This window comes from Anser cygnoides, chromosome 26 (genome assembly GCF_040182565.1).
Source record: "Anser cygnoides isolate HZ-2024a breed goose chromosome 26, Taihu_goose_T2T_genome, whole genome shotgun sequence".
NCBI classification, from domain to species: Eukaryota; Metazoa; Chordata; class Aves; order Anseriformes; family Anatidae; genus Anser; species Anser cygnoides.
The window spans coordinates 6177547-6201760 of record NC_089898.1 but is presented as its reverse complement, the minus strand read 5'-3'; the positions used below and the strand labels follow the sequence as shown (position 1 = coordinate 6201760).

The following is a 24214-nucleotide window of genomic DNA, read 5'->3' as shown; positions in this document are numbered from 1 at the left end:
GGGCGTACCTGCTTTACGATCTCACCGCGCGTGGAGCCCGTTTTCCGCACGGCAGCGGGTGCCCAGGCGGTGCCGGGGGAGGCGGGCGGGAGGCGTCCCGCTGCTCTGGGGGTGCTGGCAGCCAGTGACGTCGCTGCCGCGGGCGGTGACGTCACGCCGGTACCCTGGCAGTGACGTCAGTGCCGGGAGCGCCGTGCCGGCGGGTGCCGCTCTGTGCCGCCAGGGGGCGCCGTAGCCGCGGCCGGACTGCGGCCTCCCGGTGCCGTGCGGACGGCGGCCGCGCGGTGTCGGGGCGGCGGAAGCGGAAGCGGAAGCGGTGGCTCCGCCGCCGGTGGGCCGCGCGGTTGTCGCCATGCCGGGCCGCGGGGGTTGCCGCGTACCGGAGCGGTGGGTGCCGCCCCCGGGGCACCCCGTCCCTTCCCGCAGGGGCTCGGCGGGAGCGGGGCTCCGGTGGTTGATGTCCCTCTGCTTCCCTTTTCAGGTGGACCGACTACGTCCCGCTGGGCCGGAGGCTGCCGGGTACCCGCTTCATCGCCTTCAAGGTCCCCCTGAGGCAGGTGAGCGCGGGCAGGGGGTCGAGGGCGGCCCCAGGCGGTTGCCGACGTGGCCGGTGCCGCAGCAGGCCCCACGGCGGCGCCCGAGCTCTGGTGCCCCCCGTCTCCGAGGGCTGGCGCTCGCTCGTGGGTGGCCCCGCGGGGGCAGTGGAGCTGGTGGCAGCGTGCAGTGCTGCCTCTGCACCTCCACGGGAACCAGGCCCGTTTTAAAGCCCTCGCCAAACTCGAGCTTGTTCCTCAGCACGTTTGCCGCCCTGTAATGTTTTGTCGTAGTCTTTAGTCGTTCCTGGAATACCTTAGCAGAACAGTCCCAAAACAGTTAACGGTCCAGAGCTTGTTCTGGTTTGGCACAGTGCAACACAGACATGGGTCTGTTCTTGATTTTGGCCATTTGTGTCTTTTTCATTTTTTTTTCCCCAAAAGGATGGTCTTCAGGAGGTTCGGCAGTGCAAGCCTCCTCCCTCCAGTCGCAGTGCACCTGCATTTAATGTCTGTCATTGAATGTTATTTTCCCTCAGAATTTTGATCACAACCTTCATCCAGAGGAGAGGTTTTCACCTCGTGACCTCATTAAGAAAATTAAAGAGCAAGGGGAAGAGCTGGGCTTGATCATTGACCTGACATACACAACTCGCTACTACAGGCCAGAGGTCAGTCTTGGTCGCATTGTTGGGAAAGTAAAGTTCTCTTAAAGCCCTAATATTGCTAATAATTGGGAAGAAGTTTCTTGTACGAAGGTGACTTTAAAGAGCGTGTGGCACTCAAATCCTCTGGAAAAGGGATGAGGTTGAGCATTGCAGGGACATTGGGATGCAGTTTTCATCCTTGATCAAGTGCAAGACTGTGGTCTTCAACTCTTCTTTTTACAACCATCACAGGTTTGGAGGTACTGTAAAGGTGTTTTTTTACACGCTTACCTGAATTAAAAGCTGATTACAAATATTTTTTTGCTTGTGGTATCACATGTGTGGATATTAGTTGGAAAAGTTGTTCCAGCTTCTGTGTGTGCTTTGTGCTTCCAAGAAAGGAAGGAGCAAAGGCACAGGGAACAAAAATGCAAATAGGTTGCTCTGGAGTATTAATAAAGTTTAAAGAAATGAAAGAGAATTTTTCTTACCTAAAACTGTGTTGCCACTCTTCTGGACTTAGTTGGAAGACTTGTCTTCTTGTATCTTCTGTCACAGGGCTCTCTAATTAGTGAGAATCTTCGCACTTTTTTATAAAATTATTGTCCTTCTTTGTTTCTTGTAGGAACTACCAGCCACGCTCTGCTACTCAAAGATCTCGACAATGGGACATGAAATACCAAACAATCAGACCATTTTTGAATTCAAGAGTGTTGTAAAAAACTTCTTGAGAGACAATAAAGACAATGGTAAGTGTGGATTTTCCTTTACGTTAACAAGTGCTGTTGATGGGAGGGGCACGGAAGACTTGGGGTTGGCAGTGTTCTTCATTAACCTTTGTGCACAACATGAATTTCCCTTCCTCGTCTTGGCATGTATATGTCGATGCAGTAGTGAGACCAGTTTATTGTAGTAAAGGAGTTCATGCTGGCTCGATAATTAGCAGCGAGCCAAGCGTTAATTGAAATTGAGACTGTGTCTAGTCTGCCCATAGATACCAATCCCGTTTTGGTAACAGGAAGCTGTTAGTGCTCAGGAAATGCAGGCCAGCCTTTCATAGAGCTTTTAAATATACCTTCCATGCAGTGAGCTGTGTGACCATGCAGATGAGGCCACAGAATTAAATGAGCTAATGAACTAAAATCAGGGGTGATAATTAGACACAAAGGTGGTGATTTTGTTACACAATCAGTTCAGTTTATCTGTGCTGGTGTCCCTGTTGAAGAACAATGTAAAATGGGCTTCTTTTGCTCTGATTTGGTTTTGGAAAAAGAACACTTCAAAAATATAAACTGATTACCATGTGTTACAGATAAACTTATTGGAGTGCATTGCACACATGGCTTGAACAGAACTGGCTACCTGGTTTGTAGGTGAGTTGTCCTTGGTCAAACTGAACTAGGTGGTGGTATTGCCAGCTTCATGTTGCTCGAGAAGGAAATGTTTTACTGCTGCAACAAGAGTCAAGTGACCTGTGTAATCCCCAACTGGCAAGAATATGAAGCTTTTAAGTTTAGAGAAGGTTTTGTTGTTAGGGGTTTGCTAAAATCAAGGATAAGAAACTACAAAATACTGCTACTAGATTCTGGCTTGTAAACGAGCTCTAAAAACTTCCCACCACTTTATTTTTGAATTGCGTCTGATCTGTCAATATCTCTGTAGTTAACTGTGTTATTAGAGCTTTCTCGTTAATCTGTTCAGGTACCTAATTGATGTTGAAGGCATGGAGCCAAATGCTGCAATAGACTGTACGTACATGTATGTTCTTCTTGTCAAGATATAAAATGTTATTATGGGCTTGTGATTTTAGATGGCTTCAGGCTTTTTCTAGTGAAATGTTGTTATAACTCAGACTTTTCTCTCTTCAGTGTTCAACAGAGCTCGAGGGCATCCTATTGAGAGAATGAACTATATTGAAGATCTTCAGAAAAGATCTGGAAAGAAGTAAGCCTTTTGTGTGCCTGAGTGCACATATGAAGTGAGAACTGCTGTCAGGATATAGATAGATTTTAAACTTGTCTAGCTCCGGCTGATGGAGGTCAAGTGGAGCCAGTGAATAAGGAGGAAAGCGGGCAGTTTGGGACACTGGGAGCTAAAGATCTCCTATGTGGCCTTTTCACAGGCTTGCTGCTGTCCTAGGGAGGAAGAATGTGAAGGGGAGTTGATTTACATGTAAAAGAGCTGTTATGATCACTTGACAAATGGTATGTAGGCCCAGTTATGTCATAGAGATTTATTTAGAGATCTATTTAAGGAATTGTGGAGTAAAGAATTTGGGCTTGGACCTCCTCAAAGGAAAAGCAGACACTACATCAAATGCGAGAAAGCAGATGGTTGAACATCACCCGCACCATTCAGAACAATTCCCATTAGCAATGCCGAGGTAGGTTTTTTTGCTTCTTGCCTCTATACATACAGTATAGCTGAGCAGAGAGAACAAAAAAGGCTGTTTACTCATTTTTAAGAAACTTAAACTTGTGGTCTTACAAGTCTAGATGCAACTCTGCTACATACATGACAGCATCTGTTGCCCTGCCATTTTTGGGAGCGAGTGAAGATAGGAATCTCCCTCAAGCTTGTTAATGTTGAAGTGTTCCTTGTGCCTGCAGCAGCATGTGCAAAGCTCTTTGCCTCTGAATAGTGTGCTTGAACCTATAGATTTGTAATAACATCACTGACAGTGGTGGTGCTGGTTCCTGTGAAGGCTGAAATATTCTCAAGCTAAGATACTTCAGGGGCAAGAGCACTTTTCTTTGAGTCTTGTGCTGAGCAAGGCAGTTCTTCACCTCAAGTGAAACAGAGGCTCTTTTTCTGTCACCCTATCTGGAAGAACGATGGGGGAGCAATAAATGCAGTTAAAGAGCTTCCTCTTTGCTTGGGGCATGAGCTAGGCTGGGCATCACTGGGTGGTGTGGGAGCTGCAAAAGCATCTCAGCAGCAGATGTAGCCAGTGCCTGTTGCTGGTGGGACAGTGCTTTATTCAGCCCTTATTTTATGGGGCATACAAGATGCTTTCTTTTGGAAACTTCCCTTCCTGTGGCACAGCTGTAAGAAAGCAGCTTGTAGGAGATGAGCTGATAGCTGGCTGTTCTTCCTGGCCATCATATCTTTCAAGCTGAGGTAAAAGGGACTGGGTAAACCCAGAGGGCTGAAGACATTCTGAACTTTTCAGCCTTTTCAGTCTCTGTGTACACAGAGCGACTGAAGGGGATTGAATTCTCCTCATACTGACTTCCAGATCTTCTTTCAGAAACTCTGGCTGTACCAGGAAGAACCGCAAGCAAGGTCACAAGGCACCCACGCAACACCAGGAACTTGTGCACAAACACAGGGTGGCTGAGCAAAGGTGGCCTTGCAGTTTGGGACCAGGAAACTGTCCGGTTTCGTTGCCTTACAACACGCAGCACAACAGACTGTGCTTCCCAGCTCCGAGTTCCCAGCACCAACCGCAGGAAATACACGTGGCCAGGAAACGCAGGCGGTGGCGTAAGAAACCTGTGACAGTGTAGAAACATACACCAAAAGCCAGAGCTGTTTTTTTCACCCAGGAGGAGCTCTGCGGCTGATTGAATGAGTGAGTTTGCTGTGGCATCCACCAGCTGCTGAGCTGGATGTTGGGAACTGCAAGTGAAGGTGTTCGTGAGACCAGTACAGCTCTCCTTTTTTTTCCTTCCTTTTTCTTTTTTTCCTTTTTTCTTTTTTTCTTTTTTTTTTTTTTTTTTTTACCTTTTCTCTGGGTACTTTTTACAACTGACATAGAATTTTCGAAATCCTGTGTCAAATACCGGCCTCCCCAGTTTATCGAGAGATGCAGAGAATAAATGGAATTGGATTGGTCCTAAAGCAATGTCCTTGGGAACATGTCTGTAACTTTCAACAGAGAGGGCTTTTCTTGACGATATACTTGGCAACGTGAAGAAACAGGATCTGGCCTGTCACTAGGTGATTTTTTTTCTTCTCGTCCACTTTTGATAAATTTCTGCGGCGCGTACGCTTTTTGTGCTGGCTCCGTTCGTCCGGCTCGACGGCAGAGAGGAGCCCAGCGGGCCTTGTGCTAGGGGCTCTTGGGAGAGAGCGGCCCCTTTAAGGCCCGGGCCGCTCCGCTGACGTCATGAAGCCGGACTTCCGCCCGCCCCTCCCCCCCACACACACACGCACGCCCCCCACGTAGCGGCGATACGGGACAGGAAGCGGCGGCAGGGCCGGGCGGAAGGCGGCTGCGACGTGTGCGGATGCGGTGGCGGCTCGTGATTGGCTGCTGAGAACGAGGCGGGGAGGGCGGGGCCCGGCGCCAACCCGGAAGCGCGGAGGGAGGGAGGGAGGGAGGGAGGAGGAGGAGGCGGCGGCGGCGGCGGCGGCGGCTCCGTCCCGGCGCAGGTCGGGCTCGGGCCGGGGCCCACCCGCAGGTGGCCGTGGGGGCGGCCTCTCCCCGTCCCCTCCTCGTACGGGGTGCGGCGGTTGGGGGGCCGGCAGCCGGTTGGGAAGTGCCTTTCCTCCCCCTTGGGGGAAGCGGGGGGGGGGGAGCCGCGAGGGGACCGCGCCCCCCGGGGGGGCAGCGGCTGCGAGGAGGCGGCGCTGCTGGCCGGGGGCACGGCGGCGCCCCGGGATAGGGGAGGCCAGGTCCTGCTCGCAGCCGCGGCCTTGTCGGGTGCCGTAAGGGAGCGGCTGGGGGCAGCGGTTGCTGGTTGGACCCAGTCCCGCAGGCCTTATTTAGGGAAAGAGCGCCCCTCCCCTCTGAGGTGAGGCCTGAGAAGCACCAGCCCGCTGCATCGAAAAAGGGCTTTTCCTCCGAGGTAACCCCAGAAAGGCAATGCGTCCGCTGCTCGGGGTCGCTGGGCAGCGTTTCGCTCTGGCTGGGACCTTTCCCCCATTTAGGAAGAAGCTGTGGGGAAGCCTCACATAGCCGGAAGGTTCAGAAGGCATTCTGGATTCAGCAGCGTGATTTCATAGGAAATTTAACCCTCGCGATGGTCCGAGGGGGCTTTTCCAGGGGAGCTGAGCTTTCAGTGTAGGGGAGAGTGCTGAGGAGACTTTTGGGGCTCTCTGCCCCAGGTGATTTCAGCATTTCCTTGGCTTCAAGTCTGTTGGCTTGTGCCGTGGCTTAGAAGGTGTTTGTAGGAGCTAGGCAGAAGGTAGATACACAGATCAGGTTGAGGTGCATTCCTGGCGTGACGGCAGTGCCTCCCACAGCACAGGGAACAGAAGGATAGCGCCTGTGCCTGGGCAAGAGCCATGTAGGCTCGAGCTTGATGGGTAGGGACAGTTCTGCTGAGCAGCAGCGCCCAGAAGCGTGGCCTGCAGCCCTCATCACTATTGTGTAAGCGAAGCAGTGGATGCTGCCATGCAAAAACCCTGTGCAAAGCTTCTGCTGCTCAAGTCCAAAGGAAATGCTTTTGCCAGTTTGCCCCAGATTAGCGCGTGGCACTGGTGGTGTTGCATGGAGAGACAATTAGCAAGGAAGAGCCATTTTGGGTAGGATTCAGATTGGTCAAACCCTGGGTTGAACTCAATTGCCGGGGACTGATCTTGAATTTGTGGCTGTCTTTCAGGTTGCAAAGGTAAATATCCAAGTGCTGTGTCCAAAAAGAGCCTAGCTTCCCCCAGATTCCTCTCTCAGAACTACCTGACCTGGGTATTAAGTGCTTTTCCGCTGGAGGATTGGCTTCTTTAAAGGAAACTGGATGAGATACCTGGTCTACTACAGTGGTTTTGACACACTTGACTTTCCTCCCACTGCAGAGTAAGTCAGTGCTGCAGCAACTTTGATGTGCTTCATTATGCCTGACCATGCCAATGTCAGCCTCCCGCCTGAGGAGCGTGTCCGAAGCCTGATCCAGATGGGGAGCGCTGTTGAAGTGAATGAGGATGTCCCACCGCGACGCTACTACCGCTCTGGCGTGGAAATCCTCCGCATGGCGACGATTTACTCAGAGGAGGGAAATATTGAGCATGCCTTCATTCTGTACAATAAGTACATCACGTAAGAGCAGCTCTGCTTCATTTGCAAGTAACCTGTGTTGGTGCAAGGGGCTGTGGGTTTTATGTTGCGTGTTTTGTGTGTGTGTACAAACATGGTGAGGCCTTGCGAAGCTCGAAGAACCAGGTTCTGTCCAGAGTTTTGCTGGTTTTGAATTGCAGAGGCAAAGATACAACCAGCCTGGTTCAAGTGACCAGGAAATGTTGCAAAGGTGTGAGGTAGAAGCACAAAAAAACACTGTTCACTGCTTTGCAGGATGTAGGTAGAAATTCTCTTTAAAATCAGGCGTACCTTGTATTCCTCTTTCCCAGAGCAACTCCTCTCCAGCAAGAGAGGTGTTGGCTCCCTGTGGCTAGGTTGGTCTCGATAGCCATGATGTCATGCAGATTAGCAAGGATAAGTGGCCAAAGATCTCAGTATCAGGTAGCTCTCTGGAGCAGATACAGGCTGTTTCCATGGTCCTTTGATAAACCAGTTTTGGAGGAGAAGCCTGCTTTATGTCTAACCTACTACAACCTTTTACAGCAGGCAGCAAATTCCTACTTCAGTGCAGAAATCAGTTATGTAGTATTCAAGGTTTAGTTCTACTTCTTGGAAATAATATAATTCCATCCCTGTTATGCATGTACGTAGGCACCCACGCCTTTTTGAGGAATGATGTGAGGAAGAGTACTGAGTTTGAACAACCTGACACCAGTCAACTGGCTTGAACAGTGCGTGAGATCCATGGGTCCTGAATACCCTTCTAGAAAGCCCCAGGTTATATATAAACCCATCCAAGACCCTGTATGGTATCATAGCTGCTGGGTCTCCAGCTCAGGGGCTGTACATGTGGACAAGTGCACAGACATCCTTGCTGCCACCTCTGCAGCTGGCCAGGAACAAGCCATCTTGGGTCTGAAAGCCACGCTGCTGAGCATATACCGTGCCAACGTGGTGACGTGGTATCAGGTCTGGCTTCTGTCTGAGCAGCTCAGAGTAAGAGAGAAGCAAATGCGTGCCTCTAGATGCACCTGCATGTGCTCACAGGGCTGAAAGTTGTGACCCTTGGAAAATATCTCAATGGCACCGAGTATTCCGTTCCTTTAGGCTTTTTGGCCAAAATCCTCAAATCCTGCCATCTTCACCCAGTTTCACTCAATGGCCAAAGGGCTGAGTCTGCTCTCTGCTTCGCTACCTCCTTATCCAGAACAGGCTTGGCATCTCCATGGGCATTTTCCTGCCCTGCGTCTGTGCACAGGGTTCCTGCCTCAGCCTCTTTAAACCCAACACATTTTTCTTTGATTAGCGTTGCTTCCCACATTGCACTTCCTAAGCTTTTATGGTCATAGTAGCGAGCGCCCCAGGAGGCTGCACAGGGAGCTGGGAAGTGTAAAACCCGCGGGAAGTTTTCCAGGCTGGTTACGTAGCTGGGGCTGAAGGAGAAACTCTTCTCTAACTAAACAAATGAACTAAACGTGCCTTCGCTGTTTCATTACAGCAGTAAGTGCAAGTGTGTTTTCTCTCCAGTAGCTTTCAAATACTTGCGGCATTTACGTTAGCCTGGCTGCTGGGCTGCAGGAAAGGTGAAAAACTTTCCCTTTGGGGTGTGATTTCTCACACTGATGAATATGAGCTGCCAGCCTGGATTATCCGAAGATAAAAGCTTAATGTCATCATCTAATTTCTTTAATCAGAAGTGTAATGCTGTGTAGCTCTTTTGAAAGCAGGAGGCTTGACCTGCAGTTTTTGAGGTGTCCTTCCCCGAGGCTGTGACCTGGAAGGCAAGAATAGGACTGTAGTTGCAGCCTCTGATAGGACTTGCTGTGCTTTCCTCTTTTTTAGAAACAGGACCAGATTTTTTTTCCCTGATGCTTAAGGCCAAATCTCTGGTCAATGCTGCAGCTATGGGTTTGGCTGCTTTTCCTCAAAGACCAGCTCCTTAACGGGAGCATATAGACTAGTACAAGCTGGAACTTTATGAAGGGCAGGATTCTAGCCCTGATAAGCATGTGAGAGGCTCCTGGCTGCACCCCTGCACATGGTGAATTTGTTGGGAGCAAGAACACTGTCCTCAGGAGTAAGTCTGTGGCTTGGTGTGGACTGCATCTTTCTCTCAAAGAGTGGTCAGGTGCTGGAACAGCCTGCCCAGGGAGTTGGTGGAGTCACCGTCCCTCGCCGTGTTCAAGAATTGCCTGGACAAGGTGCTACGATATATGATTTAGTAGCTTAGTGGGCAGTATTGGTGATAGGAGGACACTTGGGACTAGATGATCCTTTCCAACCTTGTGTTTCTATGATTTTATGCGTGGCTTTAGGAAGATAGGTTTCTCTTTATTGCCCTACATGATGCTCCCTATGGCTGATCTCAAGGCTTGAATTACACAGTCAGATCTGTGTAGTTGCACCTGATTAGCAGAGGCATCAGTCTGGGGAGAATCTTGACTGGATGTGGGGTAGTCAGGAGATGGATCCACGCTAAGATTCCCACTGAGGCAAGCCAGTTCCCTGCTCAGCCCCCAGCTACATGCTCAGTCTCGTCTAGGTCCTTTGGTTGCTCAGCACCTCTGTTTCCCATGCTGAAATGAAGCTTGTCGCCCACCCACTCGATAATGTGCAGGAGGGAGTCATGGATGTTTCTAAGAATAACCAGGCTGGACTTTACGAACACCAGTCTTTCACCTTGGAAGACACAGAATCTCAGAATGGGTTGGGTTGGAAGGGACCTTAAAGATCTTCTAATTCCAACCCTACTGCCATGGGCAGGGACACCTCCCAAAATATCAGGTTGCCCAAAGCCACATTCAACCTGGCTTTGAACACTTGCAGGAATGGGGCATCCACAACTTCTCTGAGCAGCCTGTTCAATTGCCTTACCACCCTCTGAGTGAAGAAATTCTTCATTATTTCTAATCTAAATTTACCCTCTTTTAGTTTAAAACCATTATTCCTTGACCTATCACTCTACTCCCCGACAAAGAGTCCCTCTCCTGTGTTCTTGTGGGCTCCTTTTTGATATTGGAAAGTCACTATTAGGTCTCCCCAGAGCCTTCTCTACAGGCTGAACAACCCCAGCTCCCTCAGCCTGTTTCCATATGAGAAGTGCTCCAGCCCCTTGATCATCTTCATGGCCCTCCTCTGGAATCATTCTAATACTTCCAGGTCCTCCTTGTGCTGGGGGCCCCAGAGCTGAACACGGGGCTCCAGGTGGGGTCTCATGAGAGCAGAGCAGAGGGGGGACCTCATGAGGTTCGCACAGGCCTGCCTCCCAGGCCTGTCCAGGTCCCTCTGGATGGCATCCCTTCCCCCCAGCATGTCAACCATACCACCACACAGCTTGGTGTCATTGGCAAACTTGCTGAGGGTGCACTTGATCCCACTGTCCATGTCACCGACAAAGATGTTGAACAGCACCGGTCCCAGTACTGACCCCTGAGGAACGCCACTCGTTACTGATCACCTGGACTGTTTGACGTCAGCAATTTGAGTGTGACCATCCAGCCAATTCCTTATGCAAGGAGTCATCCATCCATCAAATTCGTGTCTCTGCAATTTAGAGACAAGGATATAATGGGGGTCAGTGTCAAATGCTTTGCACAAGTCCAGGTAGATGATGTCAGTTGCTCTTCCTCTGTCAACCAGTGCTGTAAAATGCCACCAGATTTGTCAGGTATGATCTTCCCTTGGTGAAGCCATGTTTTCTGTAGTTCCCTGGGTCTTCCTTTCTTCCCTTTTTAAAACGGGGATTGTTTCACCTCTTCCAGCCAGCAGGAACATCACTAGACTGCCACGACTTCTGAAATATCATTGACAATGTCTTAGCAATTACATCCGTGGGTCCTGAGGAAACTGGCAGAGGTATCTCATCAGGCCCCATTGATGTCTGCACCTTCAGGTTCTTTGGGTGGTCTCAGACCTGATCTTCTCCTACAGTGGGTGGCTCTTCATTCCCTCAGTCTCTGCCTTTCCCTTCTGGGGCCCAGGCTATGTGGCTGGAGCTCTTGTCAGTGAAGACTGAGGCAAAAAATTCATTGAGTACCTCAGCAGCCTCCATATCCTGGGTGACCAGGTCTCCTATTTCTTACAAGAAAGGGCCCTCAATTTCCTTAGTCCTCCTTTTATCACTGATGTACCTATAGAAGCCTTTCTTGTTGCCCATGACATCCTTGGCCAAGTTTCATTCTAAAAGGACTTTGGCTTTCTATACCTGATTCCTGGCTGTCGCGTTAAGGGGTGTAGCTGATTAACCGTTCCAGGTCCGGTCAGAGTCAGGGTACTGAATGATCGTGGTCATGGATTCACCAACAGTGTAACACGCCCATCCGCTAGTCACGTTCAATGAGATCACGACTAGGAACAATGCAATTAAGTGTGATTTATTACAGCAACAGGTACACAGGGTACACAGGTTCTTTGGATTGCCAGTGATAATTTACTGTCTGCAAAAGCAAGCTGGCATGCCTGAAATGCACAGGTGCACAGCCTGGAAATTAACACATTAAAAGGCACAAAGACTCTAGAGATTTCTAAGTTTCCACGGAGACACCTCGTATGACCAAGTGTTCAAATCTCACCCAAAGGCATCTCAGTGTGTGTGCATGGGGGGGGGGGGGGAGGGGAAGGGAGGCTCAGCCCGTCGACAGATCCCAGAAGTCAGGAGGCCCTCATGATTCTATATTCCCTCGTGATGATATATTTCCTTGTTATGGTATCTCCGCTGACGATGGTATCTTCCCTAACATCCCCTTTCTCTTAAGCCAATTTATATTATTTTCTGTCTTTTAGGTGGAGCTTGAGTGACTCCAGTCAGGCATACCTCAGTTACGATTGGTGCAAAGTTTTCTCACTTTCGTTTAAAGGTGTAGGCTCTGAGAAATTCAGAGCGCGTGCTCAGTGAGGGGTGGTCGCACCTTGGAGGCGGGTAGCTTTTGGGATGGAGGTGTGTTTTGGTATTATAATGATATTATAATGAGCAAAAGTTCACTGGAGTACAGCATTTTGTCAAAAACATGACAGGTCGTTGGCTCAGGGTAGCAAACGTGCAATCTATCAGTCTCGGTGACCAATACAAGAACAATCGAGTCCCCCTCTTGTCACAGAGCCTAGCCGCAGTGTCTCTGCTCCGCTCTACGCTCCGTACTGTGCCATAGAGCGAGCACACCAGGTTCCCCCAGTGCGGTAGCATCTAAGGTTGGAAGCGCAGGGAATGCTCAGGTAATGCAGCTACGCCCTAGCCTGAAAGCCTCTTCAATGCTGTACATTTTCTTTAAAATGTGAGTAGTAGTTTAATTTTCCTAGTCACTTTAGGCAATTACTCCCCACTGGCTGCTCAGACAATGTCTCTGTATCCCTCCCAGGCCATCTGTCCTTGCTTCCATGCTCTCTAGGCCTCCTTTTCTTGCTTGAGTTTGGCCAGGAGCCCCTTGTTCCTCCATGCAGGTCTCCTGGTGTTTTTGCCTGAATTCCTCTTTGTTGGGATGCATTGCTCCTGAGCTTAGAGGAGGTGATCCCTGAATATTAACCAGCTTTTTCAGGCCCCTCCAGGGCTTTGTCCCATGGTACTCTATCAAGCAGTAGAATTTCCTGTGGTATTTGGACTCCTGGTTTGCCTGTGTGGCTGTGAGCTGCTAGGATTGGCTCCAAGAGTTTGTGTGGGGTGTTAAAGGACTTGAGAGACTCTGACTTGGCACGTGTACCATAGTAGTGCTTAAAAATAGCCTGTAATGTGGCTACTCAGTGCCAAGCAGCTGCTGCTCATAGTGGACTTGGGAGCAGTCAGAGGTTTGAACAAGCCCAAAACTTCTGGTGATGGGAGCTGCGGGTTTAAGTCCTGCCAAGCCTCAACTGGGCTGTGGACAGGAATCATGAAGCATTCTTGCCCTTCCTCTGCCTCCTTCCTCAGCCTACTGCTGCATGGTCTTGCCTCAAAGTCTTCCTCTGGCTGCCCAAAGCCCTTGCTGTGTCCTGCTGTCTGCGTTTCCCCCCGTTCGTGACTTGTGGGAAGCCAGCTGCCTCTGCTGTTTTTTCCATCCTCTCCAATCCAGCCTCTGCTCTTAATCCTTTGCAATTACTCTCTTCCATTTTAATCTGCAATCTCTTGGCAGTGATCGCAGCCTTGTTTTGTCCTCTTGACACGGTGACCTACTTTGCAACCACCAGCTAGGAGCAGGGACTTCACCAGTGGCTTTGGATGGAGTAGTAGCTTCTCTGTGGTGTGACGTGTTTGTGCCGATCCTATGGTGTCTGGCAAGAGCATCCTCATGCCCTCTGTGGCAAACAGGAGCCAGGTTTGCAAAAAGTCCTCACTTTTCCCAGAGGACTGGGGTTTTAAAGGAGCTGGGTTTATTGCACACACAGAGACCTCGCAGTGTGAGGAACATTCTCACTCTGTTCCTGCTGAGTCTTTCCCACTTGCCTCTGCTTGGTTTGTTCATGCTGCTCCCTGAGGCACAGTCTAGTCCTCTCTACCCTTCTTCCTTGTGTACGTGCATGAGGCTGCTTATTGCTGTAGCTGAAGGAGCTGGGGGACATCCTCCTTCAGATGCTGGAGCGTTGTAGCAAAAAGCCAGGAAGCAGGGCAGGTGTTTTTGCATTGCATCCAAAGCTTTGCAGGTGCTTTGTCTCCTAGCCAAGCCCTTGTCTCCTGCTAAGCTTGCTGTGAGCTCACCCTGAGCACACAGTTTAGTGCACCACTGGGTGCAACACTGGGTTTAGTGCTCACAGAGGTAACTTGAGGATGCCTCAAGCCTGGGGAACTCTACAGAGCTGAGCAGGAGTGAACCTCCCCGTGTCTATGGGCTTTTCACCTTGCTGTTGTGCGTGCAGTGCTCTTTCTCTGTGTCTTCACCTTTGTGTCCTGAGTTGCTCCCTGGAAGTTGGTGGGAGCTGTTATCCTGGCTACTGAGAAACCTGTTCATAGCTGTGCTGGGAGCAAGGTGATGTTGAGCTCAGTCTTGAAGTGTGCTTAGAACCAGCCCTGCTGCCCAGAAAGGTCTGAAATACTGCCCTGTCTTCCCGGGTTTGTCATGCAACAGAGCCAAAAGACTTCTGATGTAGCAGCTGAGGATGTTGTGAACTTGCTTTTAGCCTACCTGCAGGTTTTCTTTTCAAGGTCTGAGTTAATTTTCCCATCTCTTGCAGAAATTGTTTTCTTCCCCCATGCAGAAGGATGGTGTGAGCAATGAGTCAGCTGAATCCTTGAGTTTGCCTGTTCTCCCCTTGGATGCTCACAGAGGTGTAGGCAGGTGCCGTTCCTGAATCACTGCCAGTGTCCTTGATGTTTTAGACTGGTTTATCAATGTTTCTGTTTAAAACAAACATATTTATTCCTGAGGATCATCTCCAAGCCTGGGTGGAAGAAAAATCCTGTGCAAGGTGCTATCCTAGGATTGAACAAGATTCCCTGTGTGTCATGAAGAGCTCAGAAGTGATGGGCGGTTTATTGTAGAAAGGCAGACAGCCGTCCTGATTGCAGGAGCAAAGCGCCCAGGGAAGTGGCGGAGGAGGGATACTGTGCTGGAAGGGAATGAACTGTACCCCCCAAAATCCCACTTACTGTGTCGTGCTTGCCCCTTTCTGTTGGGATTCAAAAATGCAGTTTCTCTCCTGTGTTTACAGGCTCTTCATTGAGAAGCTGCCAAGGCATCGTGATTACAAAACCGCTGTCATACCTGAAAAGAAGGAAACAGTGAAAGTAAGTAGTAATGTTGCCAAGTGTTTAGTGGCTGCTGTTGGAAGTGATTTAGGGTTGTAGATCTTGGGTTTTGGTGGCTCTGGGAACCACACAAAGTCTGAGAAGCCTTGGCTTGACCAGGCAGCCCTGACCCCTTGGGAGTTATAGTTTGGGCTCTTACTCCGTCGTACTTGTGCAGGGTTGGCTGTTCTTGTATCCATCCAATTTACTTTCTGTTGAGCGCTGGGGCATCCTTTCTTTCATGTTAAACTCTTTGCTTTTTAAACACTGTGTGGCTTTTCCCTGTGTGGTAGCTGGGTGCAGTGGTCCTAAAGAGACTTACCAGGGGATCCTTGGAGATTGCTCACGGCCACAAGAAGCTACTGCTCCTCTGCTCAGCATTGACTAGAAGAACAAAGGACTGCACTGCCTAAGCACTTGCTCTGTGTTGGCTGGTGGTGGTGCTGTCTGTGCCACACTGCTACAATGTGCCCATCTGCATACTCTCAGCCCATGTGCCAGTGGTGCTGGAGCTGCTCAGGACCTTCCTGCCTTGTGAAAAAGAACAAGGTTTATTCTCTCCAAGAATCCATTAATTGTTGCGTCCATTCTGGTCCTGTTTTTCTTGCCCTGGGGCTGTTGCACTTATGATTGTATTTCCTTCCTTCAGAAGCTGAAAGAAGTAGCCTTCCCCAGAGCTGAAGAGCTCAAGAAGGAGCTGTTAAAGAGGTACGCCAAGGACTATGCTAAGTACAACGAGCAGAAGGTGAGTGAGAGTAGACTGGAGGCTTGTCAGAAAACCCTCAGCCAGAAAGACCTTGGAAGAAAGCAGGGCTCCCTGGGTGCTAGAGAATGTGAATTCTGGGTGGCCTGAGCTTACAGGGTACTTCTTCATCACCTGTGGCACGAGGCTGTCCCAGTCATGTCTCTGCTGTCATTATGTAGGTGAACCTGTCATAGCATCCCTATACATCATTTCATAGCACATTTTGGAGGCAGTCTAAGCTGGGACTGTTACTTGTTTTTTTCTTTTTGTCCCAGTGTGAGGTCTGGGTCTGAGTCATAACTCAGAAACTCAGCTCATAGCAGCATGAGTGAGGACATGGGGTTCTGTGTGCAAAGCAGAAAACTCTGCAGTCAGTTTTACTGTGATTTCTCTATCTCCGAAATAGCACTTTCCCAATCTGGAATTATAATCGCACACAAGGGGGTAGGTAAGGCAACAGTTTACTGCTCTGGTCTAGCAGGCTTTGCTGATGGAAGTGCTGATCTCTGTTTTGCAAGGTGAAGATTCTGTGCAGGAAGTACTTTCTGTTGGTTACCTTCTGCAGACGCTTTAGAAGTAGTCTTGCTGTGATTGCTGAGGGTCTACAGGCAGCAGGTTCAAAGCTACAGCTCTAAAGGAATGGCATAGGCTCCATATTCTACCTTGGTCTAGTGTTCCCCTATCTGGTGGTGTCCTTTGGCATATTTCTCCTTACAGAAAGAGGAGGAAGAGGAGTTTGCACGCAACTTGGCTTTGCAGCAGCAGCTGGAAGAGGAGAGAAATCGTGTAGCCCTGATGAAGCAGCAGCAGGCAGAGCAAGAGCAGTTTCATGTCTTTGAGGAGATGATTCGACAGCAGGAGCTGGAGAAAGAACGTCTGAGGATAGTGCAGGAATATGGAAAGCCAGAGCCAAGTCCAGAGTCTCTGGATGGACCCCTCATCCCTGACATGGAAAAGCCCCCAACCCCAAAGGTTCCTGCCTCTCCAGTTCACCCTGCAAGTCCATCAGTGGAGATTGTCTCACCCAAACCTCCTGTTGTGGACAGATCTTTGAAACCTAGTGCTTTGGGGAACACAGAAAACAGTTAGTACATATCGGTGCACCCTTCTCCCTTTCTGGGTCTGAGCCAAACGCAGCTGAGGAGCTGAGCTTCTTGTCTGGCTCTTGGAAGTATCTCATCGGAGCCCCATCCCTTCTGGGGATTTGGTGTTCCAAGTTACTGGATGTTCTCCCTGCTGTCCAGCAAAGGTTTGCAGGGCTGGGAAGAACTGTCTCCTGTTGCTAATTGGGCCCCAGTCTCTCTACTGATCAAAAATCTACAGTCTGTTTGGCTTTTGGTCTTCCTAGTAGCTTGACCAAATTCTCCTCTTTTTCCAAACATGATTCTGAAATACTGATTCAGACGTTTCCAGGTGACTGGTTCTTGACCAGAGAAACATCTTTAAATGACATTTTTTGAGCATTTGTGTTTTCATTTTCTTTAACGAAATGCTGCTTTTGGCAGACTTCTAAACATCGTTCTGTGTATCTCTTACCCTATTTTGAAAGAGGTATTAATGGTAACTTTATCTGTGGCTGCCCCTGTAAGTGTAAACATTAAAATAGTTTATGTTTGCAGGCTGAAGTTTTTCAGTCTAGTCCTTTTAGGTACTGACCTGAGGGAATATCTCTCTGGTGTCCCCAGCTATCATTGCTCATTGTGTTCCTAATTCTCACAGTTGCAAGCATGGATGCCCTTCGCCAGGTCATTGTCCCTAGGGAGCTGTGCCAGAAATTCCTCCAGCTGGCTGATGCCAACACAGTCCGAGGAGTGGAGACGTGTGGGATCCTCTGCGGTAAGCTGGTAAGGTGGTAATACTAATTAAGAGCCTTTAAGTGGTGCAGAGGCTTTTTCTTAAAGTGTAATAGCTTTGGAAGTGGCTAGAGGACCCTGACTTGGCTGTGAAAGGCCATAGTGCAGTTTCACTGATGACTAGGATTTCATATGAGTGTTAGGGCTGGTCTGCCTCTCCTCTTCCTCCTTTTTATGGGAGGATTTCCTCAGGCTGTATGTGAGGAGTGTATGTCAATGTGAGGTGACGGCTACCAGGTCCCCATTGATGTTCTGCTTCCTTTCTCACTTTGATAGCTCTGCTGATTACCTGCCTCAAGTGCTCCTTTGTTGGCCGTGACAGGCAGCTCAGTGAGTTGTCCTTTTGGTATCAGCAGGACTGGGGTCCCAGTTGTGAGCTAGGACGCTCACCAAGACGAGGCTGTGCAAGCACAGGCTGAAGACAATTCTCCCTCAGAGAGTTTGCCTGCACAGGTTCATATTGGCAGCTCCAGCCTATGCCCCGTCAACTGGGGCTGTTACGCTTAGAGAAATTTGCTTTCAAATTAAATAGCTTGATGTGGCAACTTTCTGCAATCCAGCTGCTTGCAGATGCTTGGTGACTACTTAAATATGAGTCATCAGCTCTTAGTGAGTGAGGAGATTTCCTTTGGTTGGGTGTCCAGGGCTTCTCTGAGTTCTTATGGGTATTCTGCATGGCAAAGCCACGGCCAGCTCATACTGAAAATCTAGGACTCCTTTGTCAGTAGCCTGCAGTACCATTTCTGTGACCTGCACAAGGATGGTAGATGCACTCGTGGGCTTTTTTCTAGAGCTGCTATTTCCCTCGCTGGACCCCTGAGTGATGAATGCAGAAATGCCTCATTCCCAAAGCTTAAGAAATTACCTTGCACCAGTGGACTGTAGTAGTGTTTCCTCTTTGGGGGGTGTCTGGAGGGTAACAGCCTCCCTGTGCTGCCTTGCAGATGAGGAATGAGTTCACGATAACCCACGTCATCGTTCCCAAGCAGTATGGAGGCCCTGATTATTGCAACACAGAGAATGAGGAGGAACTTTTCCTGATCCAGGATCAGCATGGCCTTGTTACACTTGGCTGGATCCATGTGAGTCTCTCATCTTCACATCCAGACTGGCCTTGTATTTGGCTGGGGAGAAAAGGGGTGCAGGAAGATGGGTTGGTGAAGGAGGATTTACTGGAGGAGAAAGCGTGGAGCTGGCAGCATCTTTTTAGTTGGATTTGTCTCTCTCTAGTGCAGTCTCTGTCACTACTCATACTGCTGGAGAAATCCAGGCCTATTTTAAGTTCAGATCCCTTCCTAAAGCATCAGTCCCTTTGGAAATTAGATGTTGGGCTTGAAGTTCGTGTTTCATGCAGCTAAAATCAGAACATTGCAGCCTCCCACATGGAGCTCTTGCTGTCAGTGCCTGGACTCTCCGATGATGCGTCCCTGTGGGAGCACAGCTTTTTGCAGACAGCTGTGTGCTGCTCTGCTGCGGGATGTGCCAGCTCCAGATTCCTCCACTGTCTCCAGTGCTGCCCTGCTGCCTGTCCCCACAGAGCCTTTGGCAGTCGGATCGATGCCAAGCAAAACGTTTGGTGCTGCTGAGTAATCTCTCGAAAGCAGCAGCTGCCTCAAAGGTTCTGACAAATAAATGCCTGCTGGATGTGCCTGATATGTGTAGGGTGTCTGCTTCCAGTGTTAACTCTTCAGTGATAGCCCTGTAACATCCAGGGACCCTCAAGAATACCTTTGACCTAGTCTTGGCAACAAAAACCTAAGAAGCAAAAGGAGAAAAGGGGAAAAACATTTCTGCAGGAATTAGGCTATAAAATCTAGCTCTCAGCCAGAGCTGGGGAAGTTGGATGTTGCCTGTGATTGTACAACTCTTGACCATCTTGGTGCAACGGGTTATCTTGAAGTTTCATGGCAGTATTATATGCGTCTGGTGCCTTAGACATAGCTGCACTGCAGAAGCATGTCAAGTGATTGCCCTGCATTTAAAGCAAGGAAAGTGTTGTGCATTAAAATATGAATTTGCATAGGACGTTGCCAGAAATGTAGAGTATCTGCTGTACTTTTTCCAAATGGAACGGAGGAACAGATGTTTTGGGGTAATCCAAAGCCACTTTCAGTGTGCACGCAGGTCCGCTGTGCCTCTTCTCCATTAGGACCTCCACTTGGCAGCCGCAGTCTGTTTGAACTAGTTCTCCAACCCTGCTGTAATTTCCTCTCATTTTGTCATGTGTTTCAGACTCACCCCACGCAAACAGCTTTCCTCTCCAGTGTGGACCTGCACACACACTGCTCCTATCAGATGATGTTGCCAGAGTCCATTGCTATTGTGTGTTCTCCAAAATACCAGGAGTAAGTATGGTTATGGGGAAGGACAAGGCTTTCCCTCTGCCTGTGGCTGGACAGGAGGTCTCTTCAGCAAGTTTTGAACAGCTGTTCACCATCACCTTTTTTCTGTTGGATTCCTGGTGTAGGAATAAAATTTTAAGTAATGTGAGAAAAGTTTTACCAGAAGAGGCTGAAAGAGTGTATGATCCAATGGCTCTTCTGAGCTGGTTCAGGGAGGGTCGTATCTGATTGCCCACCCATGAAAGGAGGCCAGTCTGCAGCCACAGACTTGGAGAGGAGCATGCTGCAGCATGTGTTGTATCTTGTGCTTGAGACGAGCAGACTCAGACATGCTCTTTCAAACACAGGAGCAGCTGCTTCTATTTGCAGAGGCTTGAGTTGTACAGAGCATGTGTTTATTTGCTCTAGGACAGGGTTTTTCAAGCTGACAGAGCATGGTCTGGAGGAGATCTCTTCCTGCCGGCAGAAAGGATTCCACCCGCACTCCAAAGACCCTCCTCTCTTCACTGTAAGTCACCCCACAGGGCACCTGGGGCTATAGTACTCTATGTTAGCATACTGGACACTTCCCTTGAGTTTATATCTGTATTGAGATGCTAGGCTATGGCCCAGGACAGGAGAGAGTCAGGGATTTGCTTCTCACTAAAGTTGAGATGCGAAAGATTTCTGATTTGATAGCGTGTGTTGGAGGTGTGATGCAGAGCACTTATCCGTAGAAACAGATCCAGGCAGTAGCAAAGGTTTGTATTTGAGGGAGAGATTTGTATTTGTATCCTGCAATGGTCTCTTCATTGTACTGGGCGGGGTGCTAGTTTTGGTCTGTCTTGGTTTCTTCCCTGCAAAGAGAGAGCAGTCCTGTGAAAGCCACTGGGTGCAGGTTGCCTCAGGAGGTTGAGGAGACTCACCTGAGCTGTGGAAATATCTGAATAACACCCTGTCCCTTCTTTCTTCTCCTCTCTCTTCCAGACCTGCAATCACGTGTCAGTAGTCGAGAGAGATGTGGTACTGATGGATCTCCGATAGGCCTCTTGCCTTAACCGTTTACTGTAAAACCATCTTACCTTCCTTCCATGCCTAGGGAAGTTTTTCTTTCCTCCTGTAGCAGATGATTTCTACTGTGTAATGACCCCCCCTTCCTCCCTGAGTAGTCACAGTGGAATCAGTTCCCTGACCTCAGTGGGAGCATGTGAAATCTTGTTGCCTGGTGTTGGACTGGTGACGTGGTGCTGAGGTTCAAGGTGTGGGGAAAAGCTAACTGGAAATTCAGACAGAAGCTAACACTGAAGCAATTGCTTAATCTGTGGCTTGACCAGCATCTTGGGGGGTTCCTGAATTGCTGCAACCTTGAGGTGTGAAATCACTTCAAGTGCTTTCCGAAGTGGGACTTGCCCAAATTAACCCATACTTCGCTTTGCCTCTCTTTTTGGGTTGATAAATTGTGGCCTGAGTGTGGCTGGTTGGGAGTAGATGAATCTTCGCTGTAGTTTAAAATTAAACCTTCCTAACACCTCTCACCCCAGTCAAGAGCCCATCCTTGCTGACCAGTCTTCTAAGCTAGAACATGTCCTGCTTGCTGGTGCTGCAAGGTTTCTGCCCAGTGAAGCAAGAAGGGGCCCAACCATTGTGCTTTCCCCTTCCTTTGGGAAACCCCTATTTCGGTGTTTTCGGGGAGAACGTACCTGGATGCAGTACTGCTTAGTTCTAGCAACGTTGAGGAGTGTCTCCTTACTTTATTCCTTTTCCTGTATGGAGCATTCGCTCCAGCTGTTGCATTGGGCTGCCCGGTGGGGGCTTGGGTTTGGCTTGTGCTGGCAATCCAATGGAGGAGGTTCTCCCATCTCTTGGCTGCGCTGTTGGTGGACTCCACGACTGATACACACCCTGGGATTCAGCTGCTTGCCCAAGCTTGTGGACAGGTTGTGCTCCTTCAGTCCTCAAACACTACCACTCACAACTGCCTCTTCAGTTCTCAAAGTCTCTCCTTGCCAAAACAAGTGCTCCGTGACATCACTGTTATGCAGTACCCCAGCTGGGGACCTTCTCTGAATTACTCGTATCAGATAACAAGCAATGATTTTGCTTCCCTTTGCTGTCTGTGCCGAACTTCCACCCTCACTTATGCTGGTTTTGAAAGGGAAAAAGTAGTATTGAAAGGTGGAAAGTTACCTTGCCTCAGAGGACGGAGCGTGATGTACAGCCTTTCCACATTCTTTGGCAGGATGCTCTGATGATCAGCACATGTCCGTGTGGGTAAGGAAAGAAAAGCAGGAGCTGCCTTTCCACCTGGGATACATACATACGTGTTATACAGGTCGTGTCCGTGTACTTCTAAATACAAAATGGCAAACAAAATTTGTTGGTGTACAGCTTAATACAGAGGGATTGTATTATCTCCTATGGACTTCTCTTCTTGCTTGTTTTCTTTGAGCTAACTTGTTAGGCTGGCAAGGTGTAGGGAGTTTCTGAGAGTGGTGAGGGAATCAATTTATTTATGTTTTTTGTTTATTTGCAACAGCCACCTCCTTGGCTCTTGTGTGACAAACTGCTGCCGCAATCATTTTTGCGGTTTTGGAAACAGACTCCTTGTGGCAGCAGGAGGGAAGTGGTGGGATTTCATGGCATCCTTAGGAACTAACTGTGAGATCTAGTTTATTTTAACTGTTCTCTGAGGTGGGTTATGCTGCCTTGACGTAGGGGTATTCATCTCACAGCTGTACATGGAAGGGAGCAGTCCGCTCTCCAGCCTGTCGTCTCCTGAAGCAGTAATTCATTCAATTTCATGGTGCATATCACAATAAATTTGTCTTAAGTCCCTATCCCTGAAGGTCTTGATTTTGAGCTGACCCCAGCATCAACCAGAGAGAGCCAGGGAGAGGAGCTGGTGGCAAATCACTGCTTCCTTTGTAAGCTGTCCGAGTGACCAATAAACCCTGGTGGAGAATTTTTCAAATTCCTTGCAGTGTGGCCCGACACAGGAGCTGCGCTTCTCATGTCAGTGGCTGGCTGCTGCCTCACACCCTGCCATGCTCTCAGAGCTGTTTTGTGTGTTTTTTGTTTTTGTTTTTTTTTAATTGCATTTTTGCACTTAGGGTCACTGAGTCATCATTTTTTTGCTTCGGAATGAATTCTGAAATCCCGTGTCCCTCCAAGCCATCCCATCTGTCCAGCTATGGCAGGGCTGCTAGTGTTTGAGCAGATGTGACTCTATTGTACCTTAAGATCACTCAAAATGAGGTTGAATTTGGTATGAGCTAAGCCTAAATGAAACCATGATTTGCAGGAATTTTTGTTTTCTGCAACAATGAGGGCTGAATGTTTTGGGGGGCTTACCCGCAGGCAGGGAGCAATGCTTGTCTCAGCCTCGGGCACTGGATCAGACTCAAATCCATGTTAGAGCTCCCATTGCCCCATTGCCGGCTTCTCTATCCTCAGAGCGGCGGCTGGAGTAGTTTAAAGCACAAATGTTACCCATATACGGAGGTGCTGAGGGCCGGCAGTGCGCAGGGAGGTCTGAAATCTCCCGGCCAAGTTCAGTGGCCGGCTTGTGTGCCCCCCCCCCCCCCCCCCCCTGCTTCCCACGTTCATCGTAGCCAGGCCAGCCTTATGTGCACCGTGGGATGCTTGGCGTTCCTGTGAGCATCCCGGGGCAGCCGGCGTCTCCCCCTGCAGCTGCGGGACAGCCAAACGCCAGCAGGGCTGGCGGCTGGATTGGCTGCGGTGGCCGAATCTTTCCTTTTTAGGCTGTGCGCCTGCTCCAGCTCAGAGCTTTGCCGCAGCAGTACTGGCTTTAAACCCCTTGTGCTGAGGCTTTGGGATGGTTCAGGTCCTGGTATGGGGAGTATTGCAACGTGGAGACAACCTGCATGTCCCTGGGAAAAAGGAGGGATCGAGACAGCCGGGAATTGTCTCCAGCTGTCAGGGGCACAGTGGGGGTTTGTGGCCCCACGGTTTGCACCCCCCACACATGGAAACGGTTTGGTGGCTTTGGGCACAGTCCCCCATTTCCCCATGGTGGGACACAGTCGTGCAACCAGCTCCATGGGGCTGTGGTCCCCCACCTCCACAGGCTGCATGTATGGGCACACTGGGGCCTGGCATCTGTGCTGCCTTCATCCAGGTTTTTTTTTTTCCCTCACTCTGCTGTTTGGTTGTGGGTTTTTTTTTTTGTGTGTGTGTGGTTTTTTGGTGTTTTTTTTTTTTCCAAAATGTCATATATGGCAACCTTTTGCCTCAGTGACCTCATGCTTGGCAGTAGGCCAGGGGACCCAGGCTAGGATGTGAAGCTGCAGTGGGCTCCCTACTTGAGCTGGGAACACGCAGTGAGAACACTAACAAGTGTACAGCCAGGGTCCAGGGGAAAAATCCAGCCCAAATGAGCTGAGGTTTCCCCCAGTGAAGGGGGATTACCAGGGCAGAGCCACTGATGTGGGACATTGTTAGAGGTG

At 49.5% G+C, this 24214-nt stretch overlaps 2 protein-coding genes across 11 annotated transcripts; both read left to right on the top strand.

The window, feature by feature from the left end:
• Positions 1 to 214: 214 nt before the first annotated feature.
• Positions 215 to 4569, top strand: DUSP11 (dual specificity phosphatase 11). Of its 7 annotated transcripts, none has more exons than XR_010826624.1 (9): positions 215 to 387; positions 482 to 557; positions 1073 to 1204; positions 1806 to 1929; positions 2493 to 2553; positions 2882 to 2938; positions 3049 to 3124; positions 3303 to 3384; positions 4431 to 4487. XR_010826624.1 is itself a non-coding variant. In XM_048055053.2 (9 exons), the coding sequence occupies exons 1-8, from the start codon at positions 353 to 355 to the stop codon at positions 3343 to 3345; spliced, it is 594 nt and encodes a 197-aa protein (XP_047911010.2). In that variant the 5' UTR covers positions 215 to 352; the 3' UTR covers positions 3346 to 3384; positions 4431 to 4569. The 7 variants fall into 7 exon arrangements, 6 of the variants coding, with proteins under 6 accessions (XP_047911010.2, XP_047911013.1, XP_066839382.1 ...); XM_048055053.2 differs by having other exon boundaries at positions 2882 to 2928; positions 4431 to 4569; XM_048055056.2 differs by lacking the exon at positions 3303 to 3384 and having other exon boundaries at positions 4431 to 4569.
• Positions 4570 to 4685: 116 nt separating this feature from the next.
• Positions 4686 to 22585, top strand: STAMBP (STAM binding protein). 4 transcript variants are annotated; one of them, XM_013199227.3, is made up of 10 exons: positions 4686 to 5122; positions 6920 to 7160; positions 14754 to 14829; positions 15479 to 15574; positions 16292 to 16658; positions 17294 to 17418; positions 18372 to 18509; positions 19660 to 19772; positions 20178 to 20277; positions 20736 to 22585. In XM_013199227.3, exons 2-10 carry the CDS (start codon positions 6946 to 6948, stop codon positions 20790 to 20792), a joined length of 1287 nt encoding a protein of 428 aa, XP_013054681.3. In that variant the 5' UTR covers positions 4686 to 5122; positions 6920 to 6945; the 3' UTR covers positions 20793 to 22585. The 4 variants fall into 4 exon arrangements, with proteins under 4 accessions (XP_013054681.3, XP_066839376.1, XP_066839377.1 ...); XM_066983275.1 differs by lacking the exon at positions 4686 to 5122 and adding an exon at positions 5464 to 5557; XM_066983276.1 differs by lacking the exon at positions 4686 to 5122 and adding an exon at positions 5502 to 5586.
• Positions 22586 to 24214: the final 1629 nt, after the last annotated feature.

Excerpts from the sequence above, each read along its gene's own strand:
- DUSP11 (XM_048055053.2), top strand. The coding sequence starts at position 353 with ATGCCGGGCCGCGGGGGTTGCCGCGTACCGGAGCG. Across the intron at positions 558-1,072 it reads TCAAGGTCCCCCTGAGGCAG|AATTTTGATCACAACCTTCA; the intron begins GTGAGCGCGGGC and ends ATTTTCCCTCAG. Across the intron at positions 3,125-3,302 it reads CAGAAAAGATCTGGAAAGAA|GCTTGCTGCTGTCCTAGGGA; the intron begins GTAAGCCTTTTG and ends GCCTTTTCACAG.
- STAMBP (XM_013199227.3), top strand. The coding sequence starts at position 6,946 with ATGTGCTTCATTATGCCTGACCATGCCAATGTCAGCCTCCCGCCTGAG. Across the intron at positions 15,575-16,291 it reads CTAAGTACAACGAGCAGAAG|AAAGAGGAGGAAGAGGAGTT; the intron begins GTGAGTGAGAGT and ends TTCTCCTTACAG. Across the intron at positions 17,419-18,371 it reads GGATCCTCTGCGGTAAGCTG|ATGAGGAATGAGTTCACGAT; the intron begins GTAAGGTGGTAA and ends GCTGCCTTGCAG.